The sequence below is a fragment of the Coptis chinensis genome, chromosome 8, assembly GCF_015680905.1.
Source record: "Coptis chinensis isolate HL-2020 chromosome 8, ASM1568090v1, whole genome shotgun sequence".
Classification (NCBI taxonomy): domain Eukaryota; kingdom Viridiplantae; phylum Streptophyta; class Magnoliopsida; order Ranunculales; family Ranunculaceae; genus Coptis; species Coptis chinensis.
The window spans coordinates 94326316-94343515 of record NC_141463.1 but is presented as its reverse complement, the minus strand read 5'-3'; the positions used below and the strand labels follow the sequence as shown (position 1 = coordinate 94343515).

Sequence of the window (17200 nt, the reverse complement as noted above, 5' to 3'; positions counted from 1 at the left end):
ATGGAATTTTTGGTTGAAGTTCTTACGAAGTATATTAATTTGGATGAATCGGTGAAGAGGTTGTTTGTCCTCGTCTTAAAAGCGAAAGAGCATTCAAGAACTTTATGATGAAGGAAGTTCAAGTGGTTGGAATGTGAATGCTAAAAAGACAAAGAACAATGAAACGATAAAAAGTTGTTGATAGGTAATTTTTTTTTATTATATAATTTTTTTGCTTTGTTGATAGGTGTGAGTCCATGTCTACTTATCCTAGAATGTATTATTTCATACATGCTGATTTAGTGTTTAGTCTCTATGGTATGTATGTATTAGTCTCTTGTCCTAGAACGTATGATTCCATATATGTGATTTAGTGTAGGGGGAAGGTTTTGGTTTCAGTGAAGTTTTATTGGACATCCTACAGTACTATTTAATACGTTTACTAAGCATTGTCTCAGGTTGTCTAACAAAGCATTCTCTATGTTATTTTTTTGAATTTCAAAGTGTTGAGTTTAATTCTACCTTTAAAACCCTTGGGATTTTCAATTAAGCTATTTTACACATCCAACATGCCAATTGTTCTACATTCTGCTCTTGTGTCCCATCTTTACTTCTTTTCCCAGGTACCAATTTCCTCTTTACCTTATATATAATGAAGTGGAGCAGTGTACTACATCCCCCAAACAGGTTTGCAATAACAAAGATCAGAGAATTATACAAAAATCTTAAATCTCGAACACTAATTTGAACATACAAACCTGAAATAATAATTGTGAATGACTAACAGAATGTGACTGAGTTGCAACCTAAAGCAGCATCTCAACTTGATTTAAAGCGGTCCTAGAGTTGACTTGAAACGTTCTTTGGTTTGGGAAGCCCCAATATCTTTGTTGGAAAAATAAGGATTTCCTTCGACTTCCCTAACCCGATCTTTAAGAAATTAAGTTTGTTTTACATCTTTGATCTTTCATACATCGAGGTTCTTAAATAGAACCTAAAATACAAAGAGAAAATGGAAAATAGATAATTGCATGTGACAACAAACTTTAGTCATAAACTTTGAAACCAAAATTCAAAAGAAAAATATAAATATACCTCAATATCAAACTTGAGATTCATTTTCAGATTTGGTAGTGCACAAATTTCAGAAAGCAAACCAAGAATGCCCATGGTCCAAGGATTGGGAGACTGATATGCAGCAATACTTTGGCATGGTTCCAGTACCTGCATCACAAGTACTTGGACATAAAAATAAAACACTGAAATAACTAAAAGCAGATGAATCTGGTTCACAACAATAATCAACCCATTCTCATATGCCTAAGACAATCCAATTAAGATGCATTAGAATCTTAAATAGTTATTACCCTACAAATAACTAAAAAGGAATTAAAGACGGACACATACCTCAATTATTAACACCTTTGGGTCAATTTCATGAGCATGATGTACTTGATTTTTTCCAATTGCAAATTTTCCAAGCCAGCTTCCAAGATTTTTCAGCAAAGAACGTTCTTCCGAGCTCGACTTTATAAGCTCAGACCATAAAAGCACCTGTTAGAAGGGGAAGAAAAACAATAAAATAATAATAATAATAATAATAATAATATTAACGTACTTTTTCATCACTAGCTATGATATTAATTAAATGCGGCAAAGGGGAAGCTAGAAGAGGTACCTTGCAGTTCTCATATGTAGCTTTTAAAATCTCCTTATTCAATGATGTTGAATTGATCTTATCCCAGAACTTTAAGAGGTCGTTTGGCAACACCTCGATAAGTCACTTCTTGGCTTTCTAGAAGGACAGAAGTTAAAAGCACGTTTGGCAATCTCAGAAAGCCAAAAATATAAAAAGTGGGAAAGCAAAAAAAATGTCTTTATAGAAAGTCCAAAAACTCATTTTCGGGTAGTCAGTTTTTCTAGCTTTTGTCTTCCCGTTGTTTCTCTGTTTCTCTCCTACAAAAACCTCTTTTCCAAAAACCCTTCGATAAATTTCAACTCCATATCCATGGACAATCTCAACTCAATCATTTCAATCGCAATTGAAAACCCTAGTTAATGTGATTATTGATTTCAATCGCAATTGAAAACCCTAGGTTTTCATTCTATCGCAATCTCTTCATATTCCACCCCTTTTTCAGTTTTCTCATAATCTCGTATCGATCGATGCTGTTGAAGTAATTAAAAGAGGCAATATTGTTTGTGACAATCCATTCATCGAAAGGTTCCTTCTTCTTGTTGGTGTTTCAGGCTTTCAGCTCTGCTGCTTCTCTGGTATGTATGTTTCATGCTTAAACCAAGTTTTCGATCCAGAATTAAAGAAATGCTTCCCTCTTGCCGAGTCTGTCTAATTTATATTTTAAATGTACTGTTTCCTTTTTTGTGTTTATATTTTAAACCCTGGCTATTATAGAAGTAATTTGTTTACTGTAGTAATTTGTTTTCGATGGATTTAGATGGGTTCAGGCAGTGCCCCTTTGGAATTGGAACCTTTTGAGGTAGCTAAAAGAAGTTGAAAAGAGAATGGAACTTAGAGCAAGAGGGCTACTTTATTGAGTTGTTGAAGGAAAATGTGATTACGCCCGGTGTTAAAAGAGTTAATGGTAAGTTCACGAAGAATGAATGGCTTGACTTGAGAAAGAAGTATTATTTGAGATTTGGACTTAAATATTTACCAAAAGCATACAAGAACAAGCACCAAAACATGAAAGAAAGGTTTCGAGAATTCAAAGCGCTTGTTGAAAAGACTAGTGGGACGGGATTTAATCAAGTATTGGGTACTTTTACTGCGAGTGATTCTTGGTGGGATGATTATATAAAGGTGATAAACGGTTATCATTTATTAGTATTCCTTTCCTTTTAACTATGTTTTTTGAAACTATGTTAATTGTTTTATTACAAAAAACAGACTCACAAAAAGGCCAAACATTTAAAGAGGTTGAGAGCTCGAGGTTGCCCTGAGTACAAAGATTTGCAAATAATTTTTGGAGACACAATTGCGACTGGATCTAACAAAGCATCGGTGAGTTATAATTTCGACTCAACAGATGAAGAGAATGGTGAGAAAGAAGCAACTGCTGAATCTCCCATGCCTCCTCAAGTTCAAATTTCAGAGGGTGGCAATAGCCGTGAAAATAATGACTATGGCACTCAAAGCACTCAAAACAAAAGTCAAAGCCATTCTCGCAAGCGAGAAAGAAGTGATCCTAAAGGACCCGAGCTTACTGAAGCTGTGAAGATGCTAGCTGAAGCGTCACAAGCTAGAGTTGAAAAGAGGGGCAAATTCAGTATAACGGAGTGTGTTGACATCATTGAGGCTATGGGTATCAAAATTGGAAGGAAGACTTATGTTAAAGCCATATCCCTATTTCAGGACAAAGGATGGAGAGAAGCTTTTTTGCACATGCCAGATGCACGTAGAAGAGATGTGTTGTTAAGCATTGAGGAAGGAGATTTGTAGAAGATTTAGAAGTGATACTGAAAGATTGAGCACATCCGCACTTGGTTTTTAATTTTAAGTTATAGGTTATGTTCTTTTGAGGCCCTCTTCTTTGTTGTTCCAGTATTTTGGAAAATGTTTAGGTTAACTATTTAAGATAGAGTGAGTAAGGTTGACCCAAACATTGTTGAATCAGTAGTTGGCAGAATGTTATATGATATCTCTTGAACACAATTGCGTGTATGTGATTCAAATACCTTTGAGTAAATTTGAGTAAATATAACGTGAATTTGAAATGTTTTTCCCCATTAAATGTTTGATCTGAAGCGGACAAGTGTTTGTGTGTGTGTGTATGTGTTTTTTTTTAAACTGGTGGAATGAAAAGTATTGTTGAACTTGTTAATTGTTAGTGGTATAAGCACCTTTTGTTTTTTTGGCAGTGTTTCGGAGTCTGTGGAGAAGTTGGTGCAAGTTTTGTTGATTAGTCTGACAGGTGGTTTTGCCTCTTTATCAGAGCTGTAGCAGGTTTGTTACATCTTATAACTTACATCTTATAAGTATACATTATGGCCTCTAAAGCAGCCAATAATTTTTGGGTATCTGGTTTCTCTCGTCTATCTAGATGCTCAGTTGGTTTTCTTTCCAAAAATCTTTCTACCGCTAACCGGGTGCGAGACACCATCTGCATCAAGTTCCTTGGGGCTAAAGCTCCCCTGCTTTATGAACTTCGATTTCTGAATGCACAAAGTTTTGGAAGATAGTAAGAGAAACCACCAAGTAACAGTTTGTTCATGGTTAAAAAAATATATAGATAGAGGGAAACAAAGTGCCTTGTGCGAGCTGATGAGTGAATGGAAAATAAGTGCATAAATTCCCCTCATGTCCATCCTTATTTTTGATGGGACCCGCCTCCTAGATATCTTTTCTGCATTTCTGGGGGATGAAGTGTCATTTGCCAAGCAACTGTACTGAAAAATATAAAGTATATAAAGGTTTATATTAACACTTTCACAGTTACAAAATCAAGTGATAACACAAGCTGCAAGAAAACTACATATTTTTTTCAGTAACATGGAATAGAATAAACGATCCAAAACAAATAGATTGCATATAACATGAGCATAACAAGTCGTTGCTCTACAAACCTGTTCCAAGCACGCAATACTTTCTCTGACAGGAAATATAAGGTAATTATTTCTAGTTATTATTTCACTAGTTGGTGGACCTGCTCATAGTGTACTTGTATTTACTTGCATTTACTTACCCCAAAGGCCCAAACACATATATATTCAAGACCTTCTTAGTCATATTCAAGACCATTTTTAATTGCATGAATATAATCTTTCGAATTCCATTATATTGCTATATTGCTAATATATTATAAATTAATACTATATTTTTTTTTCAAATTCAATAGAATATATATATATGAGTTCAACAAGTTCTACCTCGACCGATACAAGTGATAAAGAATGGAAAGTTGCCGAATTGATTGCAACGGAGGCTATTATTTAGTATACTAACCGTATAAATAAACAACCATATCACAATGATTCATTATCAGGAAAGCAGTATGTGATCAATTGTCTCGAAGGAAATGAAAATAGGTCCATAGATATGTTTCGGATGAAAACAAACGTCTTATATGACCTGTGTGATATTTTAAGAGTCAGGGGGTTACTTTAGGGGACACGATGCGTTTATTGTGGAAGAACAAATGTGTATATTCTTGTACACTATTGGTCATAACCAATCTAATAGAACTGTTGCCGATCGGTTCCAACATTCTGGAGAGACTGTATCTCGACACTTCAAAACAGTGTTGAAGGCTGTTTGTAAGTTTTCAAAAGAAGTTATATTGCCCCCCAACATGACTACTACACACTCATATCTAAGGAGCAAAGACGATAAGTACTACCCGTGGTTCAAGGTAACAATTTTCACATGTTAGAGGCTTTTGTCATTTTCAAATGTATATGTTTTATATGGTGTACGTTTTATATTAGTGATATCATATTAAAAGTTTAGTATGTTTTGTTTGTTAGAATTGTATTGGGGCAATTGATGGGACACACATTCCAATAGCTGTGCCATCCGGTAAAGTACAAATACCGTATCGAGGGAGGAAAGGCATACCAACTCAAAATGTCATGTGTGTATGCGACTTTGATATGTGTTTTACTTTTGTTCTTGCTGGTTGGGAAGGTTTAGCAAATGATTCAAGAATTCTACAAGAAACCATTGAAGATCCGCAGTTGAATTTTCCCCGACCTCTACATGGTAATTGCAGCTAAGCTAAGTTCAATACCATTCTATTTTTTTTTTCTTTCACTTTAACTAAGTTACTTTTTAACAGGAAAATACTATGTGGTTGACTCCGGATATGCTAATGCCCCTGGGTTTCTAGCACCGTACAGAGGACAAAGATACCATTTGAATGAGTATAGCGGACATGGAAGATCACCAAAAATCGCAAAAGAGCAATTCAATTTTGCTCATGCGTCACTCCGTAACATAATTGAGCGATGTTTTGGTGTGTTGAAATGTCGGTTTCAAGTTTTGGAATTAATGCCATCTTATAATCTTCGCAAGCAAAGAAATATAGTGATTGCTTCGTGTGCTCTTCATAATTTTATAAGGAAGCATGCTCTTAAAGACGATTTTTTTGAGACGTTTGAAAAAGAAGATGTTGTGCAAGGTGTAGGTAGTAGTCATGAAGCGGGACAAAGTTCGTCAAGTGCAAGTGAAGTACAAGGAGATATGGGGATAGTGAGAGATGGTATTTGTAGGGGGATGAGTATGTTTTATAGACTACCGATGTAACTTTTTGATGGGTATTGTAATATTTGCTAATTAGGTAGCATTTTTTATTGTTTATGCCAAACAAACTTTTAACTTCTTGGCTTTTAAATTTTGTCTTTTTGCTTTAAAAATTGTGTTTTTGACAAACGTGCTTATACTTTACATTAAGTGAAAAATCAAATAAGGACTTTTGAGCTTGGTAGCTTATGGCTTTTTGTTAGTTGCCAAACGACCTCTAAGTATAGATCGTGAAAATTAAGCTCAATGTTTGCTCTGACAAAGATGAAAGAAAGTGTAAATCGACTGCGGGAGCACCAAAAATAAAAATGTGTGAGAGAGAGAGAGAGTGGAAACTGAAATATTTAGTGGGCGAAGTGGAGAGAGAGTAAATCCTTAGCTAAAAGCACGGTCTCTGAAATTTTTAGGGGGAAACTGACATTTGGGCGGCATACTTAAATTTTTCACCGAAATATCAGGCAGGAAAATAACGGCCTTGGAAACAAGCACTCATACAGTCGTACTTAGGGCTGTCAATGGGTTTTGATAACCTGATAACCAACCCGAACCAAACCGATAAAAAATGGTTTGGGTTTTAGTAATTTTGTTTACCCACTACCGACCCGAAACCGAACCGAACCGATAAGATATTGGTTTGGTTTCGGGTTTGTCCTCCACCAAACCGATATGAACCCGAACCGATAAGATGGCATTTTCGTAATATTTATGATTAATTTTGTATATGTTTATTAATTGTGTGGCTAAAATTAATTGATTTAATCTATGATTTAATTGATTTTATAGTTTTCGGTTCGAGTCGGTTCGGTTTCAGTTTGCAATATATCTTATCTGTTCGGTTTGGTTTTGGATTCCCAATTTTCTTATTGGTTCGGGTTTGGATTTTCTAGAACCCGACCCAAACCAATCCATTGACAGCCCTAGTCGTACTAGAACAAAGGCTAGCTACTAACCATGGTTTTCAGAATCAGATTGGGTCATAATGGTCCCGGTTTAAACCACTGGTTCAAATAAAATCTAGCTAGTTCTTTGTTAAGTAAACTCGGCTAGGTTGAATAAAAAATAACATAAGAGCATTTCTAGGTGGAGGTATCACATACATATTTGCCTCCACTATTCGGAATTTCGCGAAAAACCATCTCTAGGTGGAGGCAAATGCGGAGGTATGACCTGTCTAGCTGCATCCATGGATGCAAATTTGTAGTTTCGGATGAGGATGCGGTGCGGCAGTGACAATGTTGCGCGCAATTGCCAATGTCGATCATGTGGGGTCTTTTTTTTTTTTACTTGTTCAATTTGGCGCGATAGTGGGAATGTCGTGTGAGTTTTTTTTTTTTTTTTATTATTTAACTTGGGGCGACAATATCAATGTCATGCATGGTAGACCCTGCTCCAAATTTACAGCTGTTATTTGCATCCACTTAGAGTTGGTCAAAATTTGTGGATACTTGCCTCAAATTTGGCCTCAAACATCTGAGTGATACTTCCACCACCTAGAGATGCTCTAAGGTTAGTAAAGGAAAGCATTTATTTTGGTTGAGTCAACTTGGATGGGTTTGAGTAAAAACCACCAAATTGAACCGATTTTTTAACCAAGTTATGTTTGAACCACCGAGTTTTTAAGTTGAACCAGTCGGTTCAAACCGGTCATGAAACCGGATTCCATATTAAACTGGTTCAACATTAAAATGTCAACCTAGATACCTTCGACTCTGGTTCAAAACAGGTCGAGTCGTAAAACCCTACTAACCCTCGTTAATGCTTATGGGTCGTTTGCTTTTTTTTAAAAATGGTGTAGTGGAGACATGATCACATTTTGCTATTGTTAGATTAAGCTTGACATAAAAAATTCTGAGTTGGCAAAAGATAACTTCAAGATCGCCAAATGGTTTGGTGAGTTGAGAGACTTGATGGCCATATCATAATCGATGTAGATCTCAATATTTTTGCCAATTTGGTATATTTGACAACGATATTACGTATCTGTAGGACGACTAAACATGACAAAACAATATTTTTGCATTAAAATACATGATGCCAGGCCATCTCAAAGTGTAATCGGTATAACCTCGCATTGGCTTTTGTGTGGATGCTTTCTTTGAATATTGATTCCCTATGCATAAAGTATGTAAAACGTGGGGATAATCTAAGCAGTATTTCTCTAGAGATGGCCACAAACTGTTGGGGAAACGATACCAATCAAATCCCTTTCTCAGGATAGCTTGTATATGAACACTCAACTACTCCAATCTAGGTCTAACTTTTCACTACCACCAATCAAACCAACCAACCCTACTTTCTAAGCAATCAACAACTATCACAAACAAATAATAATAAAGCAAAGAAAGTAAAGCATACCACAATACAAAGATATACCCTGGTTCGACCAATCGTGCCTACTTCCACAAGAGCAACGATTTTATGAGAAAGGGTTAGAGAAGGATTACAATGCTCTTCTCTCGTCTCTCAAACTCACTAAAATATCTATTCTCTCTCTTTATAAGGTAAAGGGTTGGGTTTCTCTCTTGAGTGAATCTCTCTCTCTAAAGGTTTTCTCTCACTCTTTGGTGGCTCTATTGCTCTTTCTCTCTTTCTTTATGTTCCCTTATATAGTGGGTACAAAAAAATATTAGGAGAACATACTGCAAAAAACACTTTGCGGTCCTGCCTACAAAGAACAATTTGTAGTCCTGCTCGTAAAGAACACTTTGCGGTCAATGTCTTGGCATACCCAATTCCCATTTTCCAATATTATGGTGAGGGATACCCAACACAAACGTCGAGTCGAATGCAATAAATCACATTACATACATCGAATAGAATAGGTGTTGATGACCTCAATCAGTAGCCACGCCGCAACAATCACCTATAAATAGGAGAACCATAACTACTTGGCTTGATTTTGATCCATATTTATCGGATGAGTAAGCAATCACCTATATCACTTGAAATGGAACCCCCATCACAATATTGTATTCGACACGCATCCAAATAAATTGGTCAATTGTTACATACGTACATTGTAATATTAATTTCATTATACTTTATCAAGCTTACTAGCTTAAAAATTACAATACTCAGACCTCTTGAGAATAAACAATGGTTCCGCTTATTTCTCAATGGTAAATTGTCTCCTATTATTTGTTAGTATTTACAAATAAACATTGTTCCACACGTTCCACAAATGGAAAACATTTGAATCTACTAATTGATAGATTTGTAATTAATAGTTGTGAAGACCTGAGTTGACAGCTATGATAAATATGGAATGTTTGGCACGAGCTAGATCTTGGAATAGCTATTACCGATTGCTATAATATGACAATTGTGACAGGCTAAGATGATTGGTCGATCTAAGAAGGTATTGCTTACCTCCGTTTGTGAAGTATGACCTAAATGTGATGAATATAATTGGATTGTACACGACTACACGGGGAATTTTGTTGAATATGTTGCCATGTGTCATATTGTGATTGGATAATGAATTATTTGTAAATATATGTGCTTGATACAAATCACATTAAAATGAATGCTACAACATCTAAACACAAATCATTCTTTTCAAATTTTTGATATAGCCTCCTTTGTATTTTTAAGGTTTTTAAGAATATGAAACCTGTCATAATGCATTTTTTAACCTAATCCAATAATTTTACAATGAATCCAACAAAAACAAAGAAAGCATAAAGATTTTCCAGTCATTATGGTAAAAATATATAATAGTGTTCACTCAGAAGACGTTATTACATAAAGAAACTACATGAAAGGCTACACGTAGGGTGCAATATGTTCCAATCTTAATGTACGCGATACGAAGAACATAATATGTCAAATCAAATACCAAAATCCATTCATAAAACATGACTTAAATGGATACATTTTATTTCTTCTTCATTTAAATCATATACAAATGCATTCCCTGGGGCATTTAACTAATTAACAAGTGAAGGTAAACGATCCGTATTAAGCGGCTTCAGCGTTAGTTTTTGTATCATTTTCCTCAAAAGTCCTGGAATTCAAAAAATAATAAAGAAAAATTAGTGCTATAAAAGACATAGAAAAGCATCATGCTCTATAAAATCCAAGTCATTAAAAGAACTTTAAAGAACATTCATACTAATATTACACGTATATATGCAAATGCCACTTTCAAAAGCAAAGCTTAAATTTCAAGGATAATAAGCCTAACACATTTTCAAAACACGAATAAAATTAAAGTTTATGCAAACACCAAAAGAGAAGTAAACGATCAAACCATTTATTTCACTATCAAGAAACTCAAGCGTACCATACTAACATGCAGTTTTGATTTCAGCAAGCACACATAAACAATGAATATGTTTTACCCTAAGAACACCGGAACAAATAGAATTTATTTACCTATGGAAAATAGATAGATGTAAATCGTTTTTCTGTCACTACAAATACTTTCTTATCTAGTGCAAGGTACTTTGGAGCTTGCCTCCAGGGATTACGAGGGCGTCAGAAGGGTCTACCCCTTCAAACGCTTGTTGAGATAAAAGATGGGATCGGATGCAAATCTTATGTAATATAAACAACTCACTATATATCATTGACAATCACCTTTAGATATAAACCAATACAAGTAGCATTCTTTAATTTCTCACTCACCTTTTCTCATTAGTATCGATCTCCTTAGAGTAGAACTTATGGGCATACGACATTTGTGGTACAATTTCTTGCATTTGGTGGAAGAAACACGGATATTCTTTTTGAAGAAGTACATCTGGACAATACATGGTACTGTTTGGGACATAAACATACACACAATCTTTGATGGTCGTATATGCATCGCCCTGCTTGTGAAAGCAAGTGTTGGTGATCTACACAATTAATAATCTCAAGCTAAGCTCTAAACTAACGGTTTCCCTATAACAACCAGTTTTTAGCTACTTTACAGCCATATAAACTAATTCTTTTAGAATTTCTATGTACACACAACCGAATCCACCTTCACTATAAAAATACATAGCAAGTCAGGCCTCTACAATACCAGAACACTCAAACCCTAGGTGGTAGCAAAAGGAAGTTTCAATCTCCATAGAAAAATAAGAGAAAGTAAAAAAATGAAAAAAAACACCCAATGTTAAAAACCCAAAGTTTTAAAAAAGATTGATCTTTTCTGATGTTATACATGGAGCACCCCTTATCTTTTGCAATGGCTACCGAGATGTCAACAATTATAACTTTAATAAAGAACACCCTACCTTTTTCCAAAACATGAACAATCACCATATCTAATTTCATACCTCACTTCTAAAATGTAAAGTTAGATCAAATTATTGATCTTTTCAATCAATGTGTTTAAAGAGACCCATGTATATGGCCTTATGGATACACCCGTAGATGAATTTCCATAAATCCAGCTCTGACATAACTTCTATTCAAATATCTAACAAAAATACCACCAAGACTAGAATCCAAAGAAGCCAAACATATATTGCACATGACTTCACGACCACTTCCAGATCCATCCGATTACTCAATATGCAAACAAGAATCCCTAAACCAAAATGCAAATTATCCAACAAATAAAGACATTCCTCAACTGAATAGAACCAACATGAATGAAAACACGAATTAATATAACACAAGGTTGCCTAACCAGTAACCACATAGATACTCCAACTCCAATGTTAAGCAACAACTCTAAGGTTTAATAATACCAAATCAACTCCAATAATGCCACCGTGTTTGTGAACCACGTGAACTGGTGTGTGTCTTGCAACTCTCAATTAGTGAATAAGATGACCTTCACCTGATCAACAATATCATCAAATATTGGAAGCAATGAGAAGAGTTATAAGGAAAAAGCAAGGCATAAAATATGGCTAGGCCACAAGTCCATGCTGAAAGGAAATTCTTCAATCCCACCATTGATAAGTTCATAAGTACATTGGAAGTGCTCTACTACGACCCTAGCCCGACACTTGAGCGTTGTAAGATGAAATTGACTACCCATCTAATGTATCCCATGTCCATCCCCATATATCCCATATTCCAACTACTAATAAGTCCAAAATTTCCAAACAAAGTTTAAATAACAAACCAAACCATATCTAAAACACATCCACTCTAAAAAAAAGGTTAGACTAACAACCGAGTGACATAAAAAAAATAATGATCACATATGCTTTGGGGGACATATAATATGTGTGTGATTTAAGACAAACGAGGGGGGGTAATGAACCTCTGCCCATGTCGGTCGTATTCAAGTTTTCCTTTTCTGTCGGCTTTTCGTGCCTCATTGCTCATCCTTAAGAGCTTTGGATTAATGCTCATCCCATGCAGATGTGAGTAACTGATTTATAGCAAAATTGATTGGTCCCAATGAAGGAATAAGTAGATAACTATGTCAATTGCAAGAATGCCCCATCCGCTCAACTATATGTATTGCCTACAACTCTAGCTATGACCTACTACTGCTTGTTCAATACACTTTGTTGCTACTGCCAATGACCTAATGTGGCTGATTTTCGTTGATAAGTGTGTTCTATAATTGTAGTGTGTATTGGTTATGATTGTGTGTAAAGTGAGAAACTAGTGAGTGTGTGCGTGTGTACTGCCAAGTGTGTGCTGTTAGTGTGAGTGAGTGTGTTCCTTATTTTGTTGTGAAGTGAGTATATGTTGATTCGTAGAGTGTTGTGTGAAGAGTGTTGTCGTGAGAAGTTAGTATATATGGTTTATTTGAGTGTAGTGAGTGTGTGCAGTGGGATGATTGGCAGCACACACTCTTGCACCAGTTCACACTGCTGACAATTATCCCACTGCACACACAAGAAAAGTTCAAGTGCAATATGAACCTTCTTACTACGTGTACAAAGGACCATGCCATGGAAAAATGACTCACAGTCCATCATAGACACGCACACACACAAGTCCGGACCTGGCGGTTCATAAAGAATGACTCTTTCTCACAGTCATGGTAATAAATATGGTCGGATTCGCGGCAACTCCAAAATACAGAAGGGTCTTGTAAGGATAACTAGAACATCAAGTCCAGGTGAAATTATCTTTGGAGGAGAAACCCCAAGACTCTAACTGGCAACTCAATAACCTGAGGTGATAAAAACAGTGGACAGAAAAATTAATCAACATATTGACACAATCACACCCAAAGCATGTATTTGTTGTGACAAGGACTAAGACATAGTACCAATCATAGCATATGACTGCCTATACATAATAGAAAACTGAACGAGTAAAACTTGTAAGAACACCAACCTGTTGATCTCATTATTTGATCGATACACTACAAAGTAAGCTATAAGATATATTTCAACTGTCATTATCAATATCATCCTCTCCCGGAACCAAGCAGGCAGGTGATACACCATACAAGCATTGCCCGTACAAAACTGGTTTTGTTAGTTGAGAAATCAATGGTCTTTCACGTCTTGTAAGTGACATTCTAGTTCCCTATAGAAAGGACATTATTTTATCATATTCTTAGATGTATTCCAGAGAAGGTCATTTGGTCATTCTTAGAAGTAGTCCAATAATTCAATTACGTAAGGTAATCCTAAATGTTCTACCTTAAAGGACAAAGGCATAACTAAACATGCAATCACAAACAATCACAATGTAGTTAACTAAAGATGAATCGCAGAGCAAAATATATTTTTCAGATTTCATCTCCTCACAAAAAAAAAAAAAAAACAACAACATAGTATGAGGCTAACTAAGTCTGTTTACATTATATGTCAATAATGAGGTGTACAGTGTATTTAGCAGCAGCAAAAAAGTAGATAACTTTAAAGCTAGAGATGTATCAGTCAAAAAGAAAGGTCATGATATGTAGTGCATCATTGGACTAGCCCCAAGAGGAATCAGTATACTACAAGCCACAAGGTTTTCATGGAACCATTCTTTACTTGTTCAAGTGTAACTGTGAAAGTAATATTCACTATCATTTAAATAAAAGAAACACTTTTCCATCAGGAGTTCAGAACCTCCACTCACTCATTAAGAGAGTAGTTTTGTTATCTTGTTTTCTTGGCAGTAACTTAGATGGTTAGTTTGGAATGCACGTCAGTTTCAGCCCTATTTTGAATGCCAGTCAATTGGTTTAACTAGATACCCTGCACCATACATACTACAATACTCAACTACATGAATTATTCACAAAACCTGGCCCAAAATTTGAACCTTATCACCAATCAAGTTAATACCTTCGCAATTCTGATTTTTAACAACCATCAACAACAAACTATAGCTTTCAATGCTATAATTCCACACAAAGTTAATTTTCCTAATTCAGCAGACCAAATGAAATCCTAAATTCAGTAACCGAACATTAAATTAAGACTTTTCTTACTGAAAATCTCAAATATTGATGTTTGAAGCAAACCCTACATTTATTGGTCTTTAAAACAGATATGGGGAGTAATAAAGCCCCAAATTGTGAGAAAAGTGGAAAAAAAAAGGATCTAACAACATATTGATATGCTACTGTAAAAGTTCAGCGTGCCAAAGCAGAGAAAAAAACCAAAACCTTTGTATGGACATGGAAACATTAGGACAGTTTTGATTTAAGAAAAATAAAAAGGATTAGCAAGAAGAAACGCTGACCTGTGTTCCTCCATGGACAGGGAAGAACAAAGAGAACACGTGCATATTCTTATACAAAAATCATGTATATAACATCAAGAACTTGTGATGTTACATTGCATATGATCAATAGATATAAAACTTCCTACAGCTCATAAAAAATACAGGTTCATGAATATAATATGTTGTGACTTGTGAGATTGAATGGGTCCAGTGGGTTCATGGCTTGTGTCAAAACTTTCATAAAGCGATCAATAATATGTAGAAATAAATAACTTAAGTGAACCTAAACCAAACCAGCTCTAAAACAACACCCACTTAAATCAACTGAAAGAAAGAAGTAAAGAAAGAATAGAAATGTTACCTGCTAGCTTGAGTGCTCTCTTGATATAGTATACGGTATCTATGTGTCTCCTTGGAATTCGGAACTGAGAGAGCAAGACAAACACAATCCTTACACCCAAGTCCATCAAATACATCTCCAACTAGAACACTATCTACAGACAACCAACACAGATTGATATGATAAGCAACAAGACTTTACGCTAGCAAAGTGATATGAACAAAAGGAAATACAAAAAAAAAGGTGAAGTAAATACCATGTTACATCAGCAGATCATCTGCCTCACTCGCAAAGTGAATGCAAGCAAGGCATGCTCACGAGTTTGTCCATCCTTCGAGAATCCAGCTTCAAAACCACCAGTAGTTGAGTCAATGATCAAGACTGTGCGATTAGCCTGAGAGGTTCCGGTGATCATGCTCTGGATAAAGCCACAATGTCCAGGAGCATCAATGACAGTGTAGTAGTGTGTGCAGGGCTGAAACAAGAAAGCAGGCAGAGGAAAAAAATGTTTTTGTTTTTTTTAGGGCTTCTAGGGTGCGCAAGGTGAACCCAAATTCGGCCGTCTTTTATATTTCGGACATTTGGAGAGAGTTCGCTGTGAGAGAGAGTTTCGGGAAGAGGAGCATTTACGTTTTTATCCTCACTGTTGCTGTTGGCTAAAACTTAAACACTGTTCACAAATTTTAAAATGAGTGGTTCACAATCCCGCGCACAGATATACTCTGCGCACACTATCTTTTCGGTTATTGTAAAACACTTTTTTTGGACCAATAAGTGGGTGTTTGGTTCTCATTTTTTCAAAAAATTATTTTTTCTTAAAAAATATTTTTATGAAAAATTTATTCTAAAACACCTTTTCAATAAAACGTGTTTGGTCCCGATATATTTTTAAGATATCGCCAAGATAAATCTTAAAGTCTGTTCATTTGCTTTTTAGTCCAAAGTGTGTTTCAAAGAAAAATAGTTTTTAACTTGAAAACAAATTTTACCTAATTATCATAAAACTTTTTTTTTGGATTTAAAAACTATTTTTAAATAAACCAAACACATTTATTTTTCAAAAAAATATTTTTCACGGTTTTTGTAAAATAAATAAATAGGATCCAAACACCCCCTAAAAATGTTTTTTTGGGAGAAAAACTATTTTTTAGAAAAATAGAGACCAAACACATTTGTTTATTCAAAAAACGATTTTTCACTAATAAACATTTATTAGCAATAAATAAATAGGATCCAAACACCCAATAAATGCCTAGTCATTTATTTTTCATCTTATTTCCATTTTTACCCTTCTGTGTTGGTTACATTCAATTAAGAAAGGATAGAACTAAAACGCATGGCCCAGCACAAAAAAAACGTCCGAAGTCGACTGTGATTGGTTGGTAAAAATAAAATAACAAGTTAAACTCTCTCTCTATCTCCTCTCTCCTGTTTTCTCTCTCTACACCAGCCAATCACAGTCGACTTCGGACGTTTTTTTTGTGCTGGGAAATAAAACATAATAACATCGGGGCGAGAGCGAAAACCCAAAAACCCCTTCTTCTCCGATTTTTTTCTAACCGACCAATTTTTTAAAATAAAATGATAAACCTTCTCTAATCCTTCAAACAACTTCATCTTCTTTACATTAAACGTAACACCAACAACTTTTAAACTTATTAACAAAATATCAATTATTGAATCGACAAAACAAAAAAACGCATTTCTGCTTGTTGTGTACTTCAATTCTCCAACATGTGAGTCTGCTAAGAACAAGAAGTTTTGGATTTTTTTAAAGAGATACGAAAAGAAACCGAAACGTAAAACTTCTTGTTGTGGGAGTGGGAGTCTTGTTTTTGGAGAGAGAATGAGTGATATTTTGTGATTTTGTTTTTAACTAGCTTTGAACTAGTTGTCTAGGTAACCTGTAATCTCACACTTGCAGTTTGGAGAGAAGGTAACTTTGATATCAGAAGTGCATGTTGATCCCAAATGCGAGTTTCTAATGAGAGTGGACCTAAGTGTAACGCATCAAGCCATCAAGTAAGAATGTACATATGTCCAAGCTCGTT

The 17200-nt window shown here is 35.3% G+C and overlaps 1 protein-coding gene and 1 long non-coding RNA gene across 7 annotated transcripts; both read right to left on the bottom strand.

Annotated features, from left to right (window-relative positions):
- Window positions 1-848: 848 nt before the first annotated feature.
- LOC147484597 (uncharacterized) lies at window positions 849-6582 on the bottom strand (the record flags this gene model as incomplete). Its single annotated transcript, XM_086579773.1, has 5 exons — window positions 849-973; window positions 1075-1203; window positions 1387-1533; window positions 1658-1726; window positions 6454-6582. Coding segments are annotated over 5 exons (501 nt in total), but the record flags the coding sequence as incomplete, so codon positions are not given.
- A 3330-nt stretch (window positions 6583-9912) lies between these two features.
- Window positions 9913-15780, bottom strand: LOC147484596 (uncharacterized). Of its 6 annotated transcripts, XR_015206113.1 has the most exons (6): window positions 15406-15780; window positions 15171-15303; window positions 13143-13313; window positions 12447-12557; window positions 11923-12014; window positions 9913-10244 (listed from the first exon to the last, which is right to left on the bottom strand). It is a non-coding gene; the product is annotated as an uncharacterized LOC147484596 (long non-coding RNA). The 6 variants fall into 6 exon arrangements; XR_015206112.1 differs by lacking the exon at window positions 12447-12557 and having other exon boundaries at window positions 13107-13313; XR_015206114.1 differs by lacking the exon at window positions 12447-12557 and having other exon boundaries at window positions 11862-12014.
- Between the last annotated feature and the right edge of the window lie 1420 nt (window positions 15781-17200).